The 17,331-nt window shown below is 41.4% G+C and overlaps 2 protein-coding genes, 1 long non-coding RNA gene and 1 pseudogene across 3 annotated transcripts; 3 read left to right on the top strand and 1 right to left on the bottom strand.

Annotated features, from left to right (window-relative positions):
• The first annotated feature begins 4,895 nt into the window (after positions 1 to 4,895).
• On the top strand, positions 4,896 to 5,639 carry LOC127130866 (uncharacterized). Its single transcript, XM_051059826.1, has one exon. It carries the CDS (start codon positions 4,896 to 4,898, stop codon positions 5,637 to 5,639), a length of 744 nt encoding a protein of 247 aa, XP_050915783.1.
• A 480-nt stretch (positions 5,640 to 6,119) lies between these two features.
• LOC127130865 (uncharacterized) lies at positions 6,120 to 7,854 on the top strand. The gene is made up of 2 exons (XM_051059825.1): positions 6,120 to 7,538; positions 7,822 to 7,854. Exons 1-2 carry the CDS (start codon positions 6,120 to 6,122, stop codon positions 7,852 to 7,854), a joined length of 1,452 nt encoding a protein of 483 aa, XP_050915782.1.
• Positions 7,855 to 15,401: 7,547 nt separating this feature from the next.
• On the bottom strand, positions 15,402 to 16,496 carry LOC127127045 (uncharacterized). Its single transcript, XR_007805204.1, has 2 exons — positions 16,312 to 16,496; positions 15,402 to 16,195 (listed from the first exon to the last, which is right to left on the bottom strand). It is a non-coding gene; the product is annotated as an uncharacterized LOC127127045 (long non-coding RNA).
• A 27-nt stretch (positions 16,497 to 16,523) lies between these two features.
• LOC127130864 (E3 ubiquitin-protein ligase At3g02290-like) lies at positions 16,524 to 17,154 on the top strand (annotated as a pseudogene).
• Positions 17,155 to 17,331: the final 177 nt, after the last annotated feature.

Here is a 17,331-nt window from a genome sequence, read left to right as displayed (position 1 = left end):
TGGTTATAGACACATTGTAGGACATCCCTGTTTTGGTCCCATTCATTTCTTAATTGTTTTCATTGACTTATGAATTTTTGAAGTGAATGCATGTGTTGATGCTATGGTTTGGCTTGGATAATTGTGTCTGGATTTCTTGATTTTCATTGACCTAGTTCCTTTTGTCCAATTGAGCTGAAAATTGACATGCTATACCTTGAATATGCCCTGTTTAGGTGTGATTTATTTGAGGATTATTGGAATTGGTTTGGTATGCTTTTGATTGAAATAATTCTGTTTGGTCATTTGGTGTTGTGCTTGACCTAGTTTGACTTGTTTTGATCATGAAATGAATATGATGAATGATATGAGTATGGGATCAATTGCATTGGCTTTCTATTTGTGTGAATTTGATTTTGGTTGTAGATTGCTTTCTGTTTAGGATTTTTTCTCACTTTTGGACCCTAGGCTTGGCCTAGTGGTCTTGTGTCTCACATTTGCTTGATTTTTCAGGATAAAATGCAAAGAGCTTAAGGAGAATGAACCAAGTCAATAAAATTGAGATTGTTGAATGTTTTGAACTAACATAACTTTGTTTTGTAGGTTGTGAAGCTTGAGCTTGAGCTTATAGCTTGCCTTTGTGTGCATTAATCTGTATAGTCTGACTGATTAACATTTGCTGTTTATTGTTGTTTGTCTGAGTACTGATGATACTTGATTGTTTTCAGGTACGTTTAGTTGCTTACAGTTCTTTAAGAACTTGCTTGCTGCTGCTTGGTTTTTAAACCACTTGAGGTAGGACTTCTATTCTTCATGTAGTCTGGAGACCCGGTCTGTTACTTGGCCGGGCAAATAACTGTCTGAAGTCCTCCTTAAGAGGCGATGTTTGTGCTTGTTTACTTTTTGTGCCTAAGCAGGTAAAGACCTTGATTAAGGCAATTGGTGGAAGCCAAGGGATATGCAATCTATCCCCCACTATTCTGTTGAGTCGTCCCTCTGCTCACACGGCTGTGTGTTGATGCATTGGGACACAAACCCAAGATCTTGTACTTTGTACAGTCGAGTCAGAGTCTTTGAGCGTAGAAGGGTCCCTCCATTCTGGACCCACGCTCCTTTGTCAGAAGCTCTCCCTGGTCAGGGATAAGAGCTGTGAGGTCTCATCCTCACCTCTCCTTTTCATCTGCTTCACCTTAGCCTCGTAATGGCAAGGTTAAGAGCGAATAATACCCATGTACAGATGACTTACTTCGGCAGTCAAACCCATTGTTTGAGCCCACTTGATTGGTTATAGTGTGTGCTTTGTGAATATTTGTTTGACATGGTTGTTTGAAATGCTTGATGATTGAATGCTTGTATGCTTGCTTGCTTCCTGGATAGGATTAGCTTGCAGTTGCGCAAGTAGGTAGAAACCTGAACGTAGGGTAATGATGCATGACAACACTAGGCTCGAGTCCCGCTCCCTGGTAGTGTGTCTTCCCTTGGTTTCTGGCTAGATTTTCTTTCCCTTGAGGGGGAACTACATCGCCCTGATCCTTGTTCCAGACGAGGTATGTAGGCAGGTGGTCGTGCGAGACCACTCCGGGCAACCTTTTTCTTTTTTGTGTGTGTTTACTTGTTATCTGATTGTGTGTTTGGTTCGGATGCCGACGTAAGTCCAGTGATTGGCAGTCGGGCTCCACGTTTGCCATTTTGTATTGTTTGGTTCGGATGCTGACGTAATTCCATCGAGTGGTTGTCGGGCTCCATGTTTGCCATCTGTTTGTGCGTTTTGTGTTGTTTGGCGTGCGTAAGCCGAACTACAGTGGCTCTGATTCTCGTTCCCGACGAGATATGTAGGCATAGGATGCGATGTCCTATCGAGCTCCCTTCTCTTAACCCCACCTGCGTTGTCTTCGGTGTGTGTGTGTGTGTGTGATGTTTTAGCAACCTATCCTTTTCTTAGAACGTGGATCTCGTCGAGTACGACGGACGTGAGGGGTGCTAATACCTTCCCCTTGCGTAACCGACTCCCTTACCCTTTCTCTTTGGTCGCGAGACCATTTCCTTTCCAGGTTTCTCTGAGCGTTTCCTTTCCCTATCTTGGGATAAATAACGTGCAGTGGCGGCTCTGTGTTGTGTTTTGTTTTAGCCCGCCGGTTGTTTTTTCGCGGATGCGACACTTCTACTAAGCATAACTCATGCAATACTTCACCAAATCAGAATCTAAAAGCATCAGTGTGATCAGCATGAAAAGCTCTACCTAAACATAGCAATAGAATGAAGAATCATGAGATTCGAAATCAAACCTTCTTGAAGAGCAGTCAATGGAAACTGTAGATTCAAGGCCTTGCAATGTCCAGATCTCCTCTATCACTTGTATATTGAAGCTTTAGGCACGAATTGAAGCTTGAAATGGCTTGGATCTTGATCAGATTTCAACTTCCATCTTCGTGTTCTTGAGCTTGATGTGCTTGATCTTGGCTCGAATTCTTCAAATCAAGGCTTGATCCTTCATCAACCACACTCAATAAACCAGAATATGCAAGAAAATTGCTATGCTATGTGGAGAATTTTGAAGTTTCAATTTGGAGAAAATTTGGAGGGAAAGAAAAATTTGAGATCTAGAATGTGTTATTCTGAAAATTCTGTTATGATTAAGGCTTTATATTATCTCCTGATCACTCTGAAATTGTAATTAGGCCAAGGTTAATGGAAATTAGCAAGATATAAGGTGTAGTGTACAAATGGTAAAATGCACCCTATGCATGGTGGATGAACGTGAACAGTACCATGTGCATGCTCAAAATCACTTAAAATCATCTCATGCACATGTTGGAATTGGAATTTTGTTCATATGATGCACCAAATTTGAATTTCCAACTTTCCCTCCAAAATGTTCATGCATGGACATTTGATCATGTGAGATAATTTCATGCAATGCAATGATGTATTTGAAAAATATGAGTCATAAGGAGCATAATGCAAAAAGAGGCACTCAAATTGGAGCTTTGGATCAAAAGTTATGGCTCTTGGAAGTTCCATGCACACATTGCAATCATTTGATCATAACTCCTCAACCATTCATCAGATGCTCATGATCTTGGACTTTTTGGAAATGGGAGAGAAAGATCTTCAATTTTCATGTTGGACAAAAGTTAATTTGAAGCTTCTTTGATGTTGGAAAGTCAAGTTGAATTTGGTCCAAAAACTTGCCATTTTTGGAAACTTGAAATTATAGGTCACTTTCCATTTTTGGAAACTTTTGCACTGGCTTCAAATTCTTCAATATAGATGTTTGACATGATGAATAAGCCTTGTTTGAACATGAATGGGATGAAGAAGTTCAATTCCCACACTCAAAGCCTTCAGCTGACTTTCAGTTGACTTGCATTGGTCCTTAGATGACCTGAAAATATTCTGATGAACTTGGGCCTTTGCCACTTGATGAATTTGCTTCAAAATGAAACCATAGCTCATATAAGCCCAATATAATGATCAAATGATCCATATCTTAATGAAAATCTCATCTCTTACACAAAGGATTCACTTGATGTGCCTTGACCTGTTGACTGCTTAAGCTGTAAGTAACAAAGGTTAATGACATATTTTTGTACATTTTGGTTAGTGATTAAAAGAAAAGCAATGATATACAAATGCAAGCATGCTTGGTGATCAAGAATCACTCTCAGGAAAGATCCCACCCACAGGGAAGGAAGCAAGGTGTCCAATGATCCTTGAGGCTTATGCAATGCAATGCTATGATGCCATGAGGGATCTTAGGGTCAAAAATTGGGTCTTACACACACAACTAACCTAATGGTTCCCGTTGAATACAACGAACATGAGGGATGCTAATACCTTCCCCTTGCGTAACCGACTCCCGAACCCTGATATTGGTTGCGATGACCGTATCTTATCCTTTCTTTTAGGGGTTTTATCGATATTTTCCCTTTCCCATTTTTGGGAATAAATAAAGTTTGGTGGCGACTCTGTTCAGTCCATCATTGCGAGCGCGCGATCGCGCTTCGCTTTGTAGTCGTATCCCCATTTTTTTGAGGTGCGACAGATGGCGACTCTGCTGGGGACAACACATCCCTAAGTGAGTCAAGCCTAGTTAGGTCGTTTGTGTGCCTTTGTTTGTTTACCTAAGTGGCTTTTCTTTATTGTTTTTACTATCTCTATTGTCTTATTGATATGAATCTGTTGTATTGGTTCGATTATGGTTTGGTACTTGGATACTCTGATTGCAAACCTTGTGGGAAAGACTTTTTACCCGAGTCTCGAGTAAAAACGTAAGATAGGACGAGGTTGAGTAGTGCGGGTCCGCGGGATGTATTTCTCGTTGGGTCGGTACGAGAACCTCACTTAGAGTAGATTCTTGAGAGGATGTTGTCGCTCGGCAAGTAAGTTGCCGTAAGCTTCAATATTTTCTTTAGGATCCATGACTCTGAGAACCATTTGTAGAACCTTAGTTCTTTGTCCAACTAGGAAAGATGGTTGCGTAGTGTGGGTCTGCGAGATGTATTTCTCGTTGGATCGATGCGAGAACCTCACTTAGAGTAGATTCTTTAGATGGAGTTGATGCCCGGCAAGTAAGTTGCCGTAGGTAGCAAACAGTCTAATGGATCCATGACTCTAGGAACTCTTTTAAAAAACTTAGACCATACCCGGTGAGAACCCCTGTTTTGGAAAGCAATCAAATTTATCCATACCTCGGACCTTTGAACCTATCCAAAAAAAACATTGCATCCATCCATTCATTGCATACGCATAAAAAGTAAAACTCTTAGTTTGAACCAAGAGTTTTGCAAACAAATGCATCCATACATGCATTCATACATTTTCAAAAAAAAAAGTCTCACTCCGCCCTTTCTTCCACCAGTTTCACGCTGAATTTTCAACACCAGTATAATACTCGCGCCAGAGCAAGACAGAGAATGGCTGAACAAGAACAAGAGAGCGCCCGAGTTAGAGCTGAACTAGACGAAATCAAAGGAGGCATGTCCCAGATGCGAGAGATGTTGCAAGCTTTAACCTTCAGGTTTGAGATTCCGCAAGCGACTGTGATTTCAGAGACCACGGGCCCAACAGTGGAAGTCCCACCTCAAAGGACATTACCCTCAACCCTTCCTCCGTATGGGCTACCTTATGACTTCGTCCCCCGAGCAGAGGTGGTGCACGAAATGGGGCAATCTGTCCAACAAGCTGTGCCATTACCAGTTTACACTGACGCACGTCCAGTCATCCACACTGTGGTTCCACCAGTTGCCTATGCTAGGCATATTCCTCATTATGAAGATCAAAACCACATGTATCAGACTGTTGACTCAACAGTTGTTGGTGACGAAGTAAGGTTTGAGGATTTCAGAGAGGTAAAGGAGAACATGCAGCTCCTTGAGAAGAAATTCCGAGATCTAGAAGGAGACCACGTCTTTGGATCTGCTGCCAAAGAAATGTGCCTTGTATCCGGGTTGGTGATTCCAGCAAAATTCAAAACTCCGGACTTCGACAAATACAAGGGGCATACTTGTCCAAAAAGCCATCTCATCATGTATTACCGCAAAATGGCAGCACACGTGGAGGACGACAAGCTAATGATCCACTATTTTCAGGACAGCTTAAGTGGGGCTCCTTCCAAATGGTATCTAAGTCTGGATCAAAACAGGATCAGGTGTTTCTAAGACCTGTCAGACGCGTTCATAAAACACTACAAATACAATATGGACATGGCGCCTGACAGAAGACAGTTGCAGAGCATGTTCCAGCATGATAAGGAATCCTTCAAGGAGTATGCTCAAAGATGGAGGGAATCGGCTTCTCAGGTTGACCCACCTCTTGCTGAGAAAGAATTGGCCGAACTGTTCATCGACACGGTCCAACCCCAATTCTATGAGAAGATGGTTGAGAGCGCTTCCCTGGGATTCTCGGAGCTAGTGGCTATAGGAGCTCGTGTTGAATATGGTGTAAGGAATGGCAAACTGGCGGCTGTAGCTGGAACTTCAAATGCCAATCAAAAGAAGTTCTCTGGAGGGTTTCCTAGAAAGAAGGAAGGGGAAACAAATGATGTGATTGCTGGTCAAGGAAGAGTTCCTCCAAGAAGGAGGCCACAATAATACTCACCTCAGCAATATGTTCAACAACCAATTCCCTATCAACCACCCATGTATCCCGTCCAGTATGCTCCACAACCGTACGTGGCTGCTGTGATGCCTGCGTTCAATCAACAGCCTGCTCAGGCTTATCAAGCGCCTCCAGTCTATCGACCAGCTCCAATTCAACAATGTGCTACGGCTCCGCCAGCTTATCAACAAGCACCAACAGCTCCTGTTTATCAACAACCGAGAGCTCAAGTTCCAAGGCAAAATGCTCAGAACCAGAATAGGAGGCAAGGGGAGAGGGCGACCTTCAATCCAATCCCAATGTCATACACTGAGCTTTATCCCTCCTTGTTGCAAAAGGGTTTGATGGTTCCCAGACCTATGGGACCTCCACCTGATCGTCTGCCTCCGTCGTACAACCCTAATGCACACTGCCCTTTTCATGAAGGTGCCCCCGGGCATGACTTAGAGGGTTGTTACGCTCTGAAGCATAGGGTTCGGGAATTGATTGAGAGCAAGATCTTGTCTTTTAAAGACATGGGACCGAATGTGAAGAACAATCCCCTTCCTCCCCATGAAAATCCTGGAGTCAATGCCATTGAAGACGCTTCTGTTGGTGTTACGGTTGATAAGGTGGAGGATGTTAAGACTCCTTTGGCAGCATTCCATGCCCGATTGGTGGAAGCTGGCCTGGTTAATGTTGATCATGACAACTGTGAAGAGTGTGCCACACACCCAAGAGGATGTCAGGTGGTACGAGACAATATCCAAAACTTGATGGATGAAGGAGTGCTTCAAATATCAAGTGTTGTGAAGAACGAGGATGTGTTGGTGATTGAACCTTGTTTCAATTTACCTGAACCAGTTGAAATCCCATATTATAGTGGCGGAGTGGTCCCGGTGAACAGTAAGCCGTCGCCTGTCGAGATATGTATGCCCACGCCATTTCCATACGAGAGCACCAAGGCTGTACCTTGGAAATATGAGATTACCATTGTAGACAAGGTAGTTGATGGAAGTTCAGACGCTGAAGTGACAGAAGCTGTAAGTGAAGACGTCACCAATATTGCAGGAATGAGCAAAATGACCCGTAGTGGTCGAATCTATACGCCCGAATTCAACGTGACTCCTCAAGGGCCGACCAAGGAATCAACAGTTGTAGCTCCCACTAAAGAACCCGAAGTGGTTCAATCCGAAGATGCTGTTGAATTCTTGAAGTTGATCAAGAAAAGTGACTACAAGGTTGTGGACCAGTTGCATCAAACACCATCTAAGATCTCTATTCTGTCTTTGCTACTGAACTCCCAAGCCCATAGGGAGGCTTTGTTGAAGGTGCTTGCTCAAGCTCATGTAACACAAAGCATAACAGTTGACCAATTTGATGGAGTTGTGGCAAATATCACAGCTTGCAATACTTTGAGCTTCAGTGGAGAGGAATTACCTGAGGATGGACAAAATCATAATCGTGCCCTCCATATCTCGGTAAAATGCAAAGATGATGCTTTGGCAAGAGTGTTGGTTGATACTGGATCTTCTCTGAATGTTATGCCAAAGAGAACACTCGCCAAATTATCTTATCAAGGACCAGCTATGAAGCCTAGTGCCTTGGTAGTGAAAGCTTTTGATGGTTCCAGGAGAACCGTGATTGGAGAGGTGGAACTGCCCATATTGATTGGCCCTCATGTATTCCCGATTAATTTCCAAGTCATGGATATTAATCCAGCGTATAGCTGTTTGCTGGGACGTCCTTGGATTCATGCTGCAGGGGCAGTTACCTCCACCTTACATCAAAAAATGAAGTTTGTAGTGGACAATCAATTAATCATCATTTCTGGAGAGGAAGACTTTGTGGTCAGTCACCTTTCATCCTTCAGATATATCGAGGCTGATGAGGACGCTTTGGAAACTTCTTTCCAAGCTCTTGAAATAGCCAATGCCACTTTTGTGGAGATGAAGGACCTTGTTGGGAAACCTTGTTCATCTTTCGCTTCTCTGAAGAGCGCAAAGTCTAGCCTCGAAGGAGGAAACCTTGAAGGTTAGGGTCAACTTATTGATATTCGTGAGAAGCATGATCGCTTTGGTCTGGGATATGTGCCTTCCGCTGCGAAAGGAGCCCGAGTCCCTATAAAGGACAACACCCAAAGCATCCAGGAAGTATTCCTTAGCACAGGATTCATCCATGGAGATCAGGTCAATGCAATTGAAGATGGCACCGAAAGTGAAGATGAGCCATGTTTGGTTTACCGGTGTGAGACAACTTTGAACAACTGGAAGGCGGTTGAGATCCCCGAAATTTTTCCTTTGTCAAAGTAATAATTGTTGTTTTTTCCTTTCAAATCCTTAGCTCTGCCCAAGGCTAATGGATCATGTTGTAGGGCCCTTTTTCATTTTCAAATAATCATTATCAGTGAATAAAAGACATTTTGTTAAATTCTAATTCATTTACTCAGCTTTCTCTTAAGAAAATGGCAATCTTTTCAAAAACAAAATTTTTCATTTATGCATCTTTTATTTTTACTTTGTCTAAAAGAAATCAATCATTCAAACATGCAGAATAAATGATAACCCCGTTGAATCCAATGACTTTACTACCTCTCATAACTTTGACTCCCCTATCTACCAAGCGGAAGAAGAGGGTGAAGAAGATTGTTACATCCCCGACGAATTGGCAAGGCTGCTCGAGCACGAGTCCAAAGCCCTTCAGCCACATGAAGAACCGGTGAAAACAATCAACCTTGGCACAGAGGAAGAGAAGAAAGAAGTCAAAATCGGCACCACGCTTGAAGCAAGCATCAGAGAGAGATTGGTCAAGCTGCTACAAGAATATGTGGATGTATTTGCATGGTCATACCAGGATATGCCAGGTCTAGACACCGACATCGTTGAGCACAAGCTCCCACTTCAGCCAAAATGCCCGCCAATAAAACAAAAACTTCGAAGAACAAGACCGGATATGGCTCTGAAGATTCGTGAAGAAGTCAAACGACAATTTGACGTTGGGTTTCTCGCAGTGGCGAAGTACCCACAATGGGTAGCTAATATTGTACCGGTGCCCAAAAAGGATGGAAAGGTGAGGATGTGTGTTGACTATAGGGATCTGAACAGAGCTAGCCCAAAGGACGATTTCCCTCTACCACACATTGATACTTTAGTAGACAACACTGCAAGTTTTGTTGTATTCTCCTTTATGGATGTTTTTCTGGATACAATCAAATCAAGATGGCCCCAAATGACCTGGAGAAGACCACTTTTATCACCCCTTGGGGCACTTTTTGCTATAAGGTAATGCCTTTCGGTCTCAAAAATGCTGGGGCAACTTACCAAAGAGCTATGGTCACTCTCTTCCATGATATGATGCACAAGGAGATAGAGGTCTATGTTGACGACATGATTGCTAAATCTCAGAATGAAGAAGATCATATGAGCCATCTGAAGAAGCTGTTTGAACGCCTCAGAAAGTTTAGATTACGATTAAACCCTGCAAAATGCACATTTGGTGTCCGTTCAGGGAAGTTGCTTGGTTTCATTGTTAGTCAACGAGGTAGACCCTGACAAGGTCCGAGCTATACAAGAAATTCCTGCTCCACGCACCGAGCGAGAAGTCAGAGGTTTCCTTGGACGTTTGAATTACATCTCAAGGTTTATCTCACACATGACGGCCACGTGTGAGCCTATCTTCAAATTGCTTCGAAAAGACCAAGCTGTTGAATGGAATTCTGATTGTCAAAATGCTTTTGAGAAGATCCGTCAATACTTGCAAGAGCCTCCTATTTTGATTCCACCTGTCCCGGGAAAGCCATTAATCATGTATATGACTGTGCTTGAAGGATCAATGGGATGCGTGCTGGGGCAACATGACGAAACTGGTCGGAAAGAACATGCTATTTACTATCTGAGTAAAAAGTTTACCGATTGTGAAAGTCGATATTCACTTTTGGAGAAAACTTGTTGTGCGCTAGCATGGGCCGCTCGTTGTTTGAGGCAGTACATGATTTGCCATACTACTTTGTTGATCTCGAAGATGGATCCAATAAAGTATATCTTTGAGAAACCTGCCTTAACGGGAAGACTTGCCCGTTGGCAGATGCTTTTGTCAGAGTATGACATCTAGTACGTAACCCAGAAGGCAATTAAGGGAAGTGTGTTAGCAGAGTATCTTGCTCATCAACCAATAGAAGACTATCAGCCATTAAAGTTTGATTTCCCCGATGAGGATATAATGGTGATAAAGGATTGTGAGACCCCAGGCCCAGATGAACGACCAGAACCAGGATCTCGATGGAAGCTCGCGTTCGATGGTTCCTCCAATTACAGTGGTCATGGTGTGGGAGTTGTTTTGATGAATCCAAATGGTGGCTTTACCCCTTTCACAGCAAGGTTGTGCTTTGATTGTACGAATAATGTCGCTGAATATGAAGCTTGTATCCTTGGTCTTGAAGCCGCAATTTATCTCTGAATCAAGATCTTTGAGGTGTATGGAGATTCAGCCTTGGTGATCTATCAGGTCAAAGGTGAATGGGAAACTCGGGATGCGAAGCTGATCCCGTATCGTGCTCATGTTGTGAAGATGATAGAATACTTTGATGATATCACTTTCCATCACATCCCAAGAGTAGAAAATCAAGTGGCGGACGCTTTGGCAACATTAGCATCAATGTACCAAGTCAGATTCCATAATGAAGCTCCACTTATTCGAATCGAGCGAAGAGATGAGCCTGCCTACTGTCACCTGATTGAAGAAGAAACTAATGGTAAACCATGGTTTCATGACATCAAGCGATATCTTCTAAGTCAAGAGTATCCAGAAGATGCTACATTGTTGGATAAGAAAACTCTGAGGAGGTTATCATCCAAATTCTTTTTTAGCAATGATGTGCTTTACAAGAGAAACCATGACATGGTTCTGCTCAGATGCGTGGATAGACACGAAGCAGACATGTTAATCAAGGAGATTCATGAAGGATCTTTTGGAACCCATGCTAATGGACATGCCATGGCCAAGAAGATTTTGAGAGCTGGCTATTATTGGTTGACCATGGAGTCCGATTGTTTCAGCTATGCAAGAAAATGTCATAAATGCCAAATTTATGCTGATAAGGTGCATGTACCGCCAACACTGTTGAATGTTTTGACATCACCTTGGCCTTTTTCAATATGGGGCATTGACATGATTGGTGCTATAGAACCTAAGGCTTCCAACGGTCACCACTTCATCCTGGTTGCCATTGATTACTTTACTAAATGGGTAGAGGCTGCTTCCTACACCAATGTGACGAGACATGTGGTTGCTCGCTTTATCAAGAAGGAGATTATCTGCCGCTATGGAATCCCAAGCAAGATCATCACCGACAACGATTCAAACTTGAACAACAAGACAATGACAGAATTATGTGAGAGTTTCAAGATTGACCACCATAATTCTTCTCCATACCGTCCAAAGATGAACGGTGATGTTGAAGCTGCCAACAAAATATCAAGATCCTGCAAAAGATGGTGAAAACTTATAAGGATTGGCACGAGATGTTACCCTTTGCTTTGCATGGATACCGGACCTCAGTCCGCACTTCAACAGGGGCAACCCCATTCTCCTTAGTGTATGGGATGGACGCAGTTCTCCCAATCGAAGTAGAGATACCTTCCACGAGAATATTGATGGAAGCCAAGCTAGATGAAGCTGAATGGATCCAGAATAACTATGATCAACTTAATCTCATTGATGAGAAGCGGATGACCGCTCTGTGCCATGGACAATTGTACCAGCAATGAATCAAGAAGGCATTTGACAAGAAGGTCCGTCCTCGAGAGTTCAAGGAAGGAGATCTCGTGCTCAAGAAGATCTTGCCAGTACACAAAGATTCACGTGGGAAATGGACTCCCAACTATGAAGTCCCATACGTTGTAAAGAGAGCATACTCCGGAGGTGCTCTATTTCTCACAACTATGGATGGCGAAGAGCTCATTCACCCTGTGAACTCTGATGCAATCAAAAGATACTATGCCTGACAAATCTCGGTGGACTGAAAACCCGAAAGGGCGGTCCAGGCAAAAGTTAGGGATAAAAAAAATGGTAGCTCGCTAAGTTGAAAACCTGAAAGGGCGACTTAGGCAAAAAGGAGCGTCCCGGTGGATTGAAAACCCGAAAGGGCGATCCAGGAAAAAATTAGGGACCAAAAGGCATAGACTGCATCGGTTCGTCATTGATCAATATAGAAGAGCTAAAAATGGAAGATCAATCTAGTTACTCCCTTCAGAAGTGAGGTCTCGTGGAGTCATTGTTATTAGGGATAGTAGTAGTCATTGTGATTCAATGTAAACCTTTCCCTATTGCCATTTTCAAATTTGTAACATTCCATGGAGCTACGCCATTTGTGTGCTACCATTCTTGAATAAATACAAGTTTACCTATCAAATTCTATCATTTGCTATTTTTCTCTAGTTTTCTTTGTTATGCAAAATGTCATTTATTAGTTAATAATGAATTTTGAACTCAAAAAGAATTTTTCAACGTATGGAAAAACACAATTTTGCTTTGACATATGGAAATATTAAAAGGAAATCTTTCGTCTTTCCCCGCAAGTCTCAAGTTGCAAGACTCCCCTTGGATGATCAATATCTATCTCCAGAGAGCACGAATTTATCATTCTCTGGAAGGATTATTGGGCCAGTTGTAACTGTTCAGCTTGATAGATCCTCCTTTGATGCATTTACTCACTCCTTCGGTTGAGTTATTGGTGTTGAGGATTCAGTACCTCTATAAAGCTTTCCCTAATTTCCAGTCTGTATATTGTCAGCATTTGCATTTCATAATCATTCATACATCATGCATCGCCCGAAGTGCTTCGCGCTCATTTGCATAATCTCAGGTCTCGTTGTTGATTGTATCCCTTGACCTCTGAGACCAGTTGTTACTGGCATCGTCTGTTAAGTCTGGTTGTAACCAATGTCTTTGACCAAATCCAGTTGTAACTGGTATCCTTTACGGTCTGGTTGTAACCAGCATTTATTTTAAACCCAATTGTCGTTGGCATCACTGTCAGTCTGTTTGTAAATACATTTGTGATTGATATCTGAAGTTTGGTTGTCGCCAACATCATTTCAAGTCCAATTGTTGTTGGCAAAATCCGTTAAAGAATCTGGTTGTAATCCATTGCTTACGGTCAAAGTCCAATTGTTGTTGGCACATACAGAGATTTTGAATACCTTGTCTTTCCTGATAGTTCCGTGAAAGTCATGTATGACTCACCATCTTGAGGAGTTCCCAAAAGCTCAGAGGTTTTGTTTGATTTTCTCTGTAAAGAATCATCGTATCCTTTTGCGTGGATGATCTACTTATAAGAAGACTTCCGTTTATCTTTGTTTTGCATAAATCCTCTATTAGGAATCTCCAAAATCTGTGATTTGATGAATTTCTTGTGAGAAATCTCTAGAACTATCAGATGTATTCTAAAGTGTCAGATCATGTATGAACCTATTGTTGAAACTTGCTTTGTATGTTTTCCAATATTCTCAGGTCATGTATGAACCTATTGATAAAATTCCCTTTGATTTTTTTCCAAGTGTTGTCAGGTCATGTATGAACATGCTGTTGAAAATTCTTTGAATAGTCATGTGTTGTCAGGTCATGTATGAACCTGTTGTTGAAAATTCTCTGAATGTTGCTGTTTTGTTAGGTCATGTATGAACCTGTTGTTGAAAATTCTTGGTATGTTCCAGCATTGTCAGGTCATGTATGAACCCGTTGTTGTTGAGCCTTTATTTCAGTATTGTCAGGTCATGTTTGAATCTGTTTATGGAACCTCTTGATATTCCCCAGCATTATCAGGTCATGTATGAACCTGTTAATATACTCTTTTGGAATTTTTCTGAGTTTGTTAGGTCATGTCTGAACCTGCTGTCAAAACTTCTTGATATTCTCCAGCATTGTCAGGTCATGTATGAACCCGTTGCTGTTGAGCTTTTATTCCAATATTCCCAGGTCATGTGTGAATCTGTTTTTGAAGAATCTTTCCAATGTTGTCAAGTCATGTATGAACTTGTTCTAGAAATTTTCTCAAAATGTTCAAGTTTGTTATCAGGTCATGTATGAACCTGTTGATATACTCTTTTGGATTTTTTCTGAGTTTGTTAGGTCATGTCTGAACCTGCTGTCAGAACTTCTTGATGTTCTCTAGCATTGTCAGGTCATGTAGGAACCTGCTGTTGAGCTTTCATTCCAGTATTACCAGGTCATGTATGAACCTATTTTGAAGAATCTTTCTCTATGATTGTTTCAGTGTTATCAGGTCATGTATGAACCTGTTGTAGAAATTTTTCTTATTCGGGTTTAGTAAGTCATGTGTGAACTTACTGCCGAAATCCCTTGTATTCTAAGTGTCGTTCATCGAATTTCACTTTGAGTACTCTCTAGTGTGTGTCTGATTCTCCAGCAAGATTGTTTTCCCCAGCGAGTTGGTTTTTACCATTTGTGTGTCTCCCTGTGGACCATCAACATTCCCCATAGATTGGTCTATCCAGTAGCATCTCCTGTTAAGGATTCACTGTGTCCCTAACAAATAAATTCAAAAAAAAATAAAAGTCTTTCACCCATGCATATCATATCATAGCATTTGCATTTTTTTCAGGATCAAAATTTGGGTCTCCATGGTATTTAACCATCCCCCACTGCGATCCGATGAAAAGTGTCGTTTCATTTTCCTCTGGCGGAGGATGTTTAAATAGGGGCAGCTGTCATACCCCGATTTTGGCCCTGAAAATTTTCCCAATCAATCATTCATTTGCATTCCTCCTCATGACCATTTTATCTGTTCATGAGGCCATCACTTATCGTTCCATAACTTTCGGATTTTCACCTTTTCATTTGACCTTGGATGTTTGATCTCCATAGTCGAGTAAGACTTAGAATCTCTTTCTCATTTGATAGGATCTAGTGGAATATCATGACTTTCATTCTTATGTCTAAATCCAATCCACGTTTTGTCTCCCTCATAAAGCATTATCTTTTTTGTTCCAATATATCATCCATGTGACGTTTGCTTTTACGTTGTCATATTCTTAGTACTCACTCCTTTTTCAATGAATTTAGGTGTCGAGTGCAAAACGTTTTTGTTTTTGGTCATCATACGTTTCAATATCCATATCTTAAGTCCATTTTTTAAATCCAAGTTTCATTCCAAATCCATTATCTACTTTTCTTCTTTGTATCCATTCAAATAACCAATCATCCAATTCCACATTACAATTAATCCATAAACCTTTTAATGGACGTTTTCATTTACAATATTATTTATCCATAAAGAAATAAAACAAGCAGGATTTTGGCCGGTATACCTTGTGAGCAAGGTCGACTGGACATGGCAATTTTACACTACAAACAAGTTGTTACATGTGACCCCAGATTTTGGAAGCTTACAATAATTTGGGTTTTGCTTTGAGAGATGTAGACAGAGTGGAAGTGTTCCATCCAGCGTTTGGCAGGACAAGATTTCAAATGCTAATAAAAGATTGCTACTAGAGTTACAAAATAATCAATTTGCAAACATATCAGGCGCTACTAATCTTCCTCCAAATGTCACACTCTTGCTTGATGGGAATCCTCTGTGCTCAGATAACACATTCAATCAGTTCTGTAAACTTGAAAGAGCTCCACATTTCAATGCATTTGAGGAATATTTGACTTCTAATCTTAAGCTATATGCCAATCAACTGAGTTATGCTTTTGAGTGGCAAGTAGGACCACGATTGCTAATGATCTTGAAGTTTTTTTTCCTGAATATGTTGATAACAATAGCTCGCGCACTTTCAGTTCAAGTGAAATCCAACGGATCAGAAACATGTTCACTAGATGGGTCATTCCTAATCGTGATTTGTTCGGGACTGAGACCTCGTCCAATTCAGGCCTAAGCACAGGTGCTTTGTTTGGTATGATCTTAATCCAACTGTCAGCAAGCATCCGCTGTTGTCATTCTCTCCCTGAAGTTGCCGCTTCCATCACTTGAATCTCCGACGATATTATTGTTATTTGTGTGGCCTTCATGCTGTGTAGTTAGGCTGCTGGAAGAGAATCCACAAACAGTCCTACTCAGTCACATACATTGCAATATGAATTAGGGACATCAAAGAGCTTCCTCCACACCGACTGGCTGAAATAAGAAGATTATGTGAAGACTACAAAAAGAAAGAGAACAACAACAAAATACAGTATCGCTTCAATTTCATAGTTTCATAGCAATTCTCGCCGAAAAAACCAAACTTTCACCTCAAAACTTCTGTATACTCTTCTCAATTTCACACTTCCAGGTGAGCAAGATAAACGGTGTTCTTATCCATGTTGCAAGTGTATCTGAACTTATGAAGGATGGAAAACATAGTTGGTGTGATGTTGTCGGACACTATTTTTCTCCACACAAAAAAACATGCATGTAACACCATCTAGTTTCTATTGATTGGTTGAAGAGTAGGAAAGATTAGAAGCTGGTTGAAATAGTGGGCTCTGTTTGCTGTTGTTTGAGCTGCGATGATGTAGAAGATTATGTGAACCCAAATAATCCTGCGTGTAGGAACGGTATGTGTCTCAGTTGCTTGGTACAGAATCTTTTGAATGCGTGTGCATCAATATTCCGAAGAGGCGAAGCACTTTCAATTTCTTCATCTCTTTACGGAACAACATCCATGACATCTGCAGCATCACTTGATAATTCTCCATCGGACATGTACCGTTCTCCTCCAAGGCCCTTACCATATGATGCAGAGCCTCTGAACTCAGCAGACAAATGGAATGAATGTGCCCGAGAAGATGAATTGAAGATATACCGTTCTAAGCCTGCATCAAGAACTTTCATCAGCAAAATACACACTTGGAGTTGGGCTTGTTTACACGTCATCATCAGAAGAAGAGGATATCTGTCCAACTTGCCTTGAAGAATACACTAAAGAGAATTCCAAGATAATGACAAAATGCTCTCATCATTTTCACCTTAGCTGCATCTATGAGTGGATGGAGAGAAGTGACAACTGTCCAGTTTGTGGAAAGGAGTTGGAATTCGATGAGACAATATACTCTTGATAATCTGGAGGTGGATAAAGGCAACATCTAAAGATAGTAGTCAGGCTGCAGTGAAAAGAAAAATCACTAAGAATCAGAGAGAATTTGAATTTGAAGTCAATATTCTAGGAATAATTCAACACAAAAAATACTGTGTATCCCGTGCTTGGGATGGATCTACTGATCTGGAAACTATTAACACGCAGCAAGTTCATTCAAGCACTTCTGAAAATG

The sequence above is a fragment of the Lathyrus oleraceus genome, chromosome 3 (assembly GCF_024323335.1).
Source record: "Lathyrus oleraceus cultivar Zhongwan6 chromosome 3, CAAS_Psat_ZW6_1.0, whole genome shotgun sequence".
Classification (NCBI taxonomy): domain Eukaryota; kingdom Viridiplantae; phylum Streptophyta; class Magnoliopsida; order Fabales; family Fabaceae; genus Lathyrus; species Lathyrus oleraceus.
This window is presented reverse-complemented; position numbering and strand designations above follow the sequence as displayed.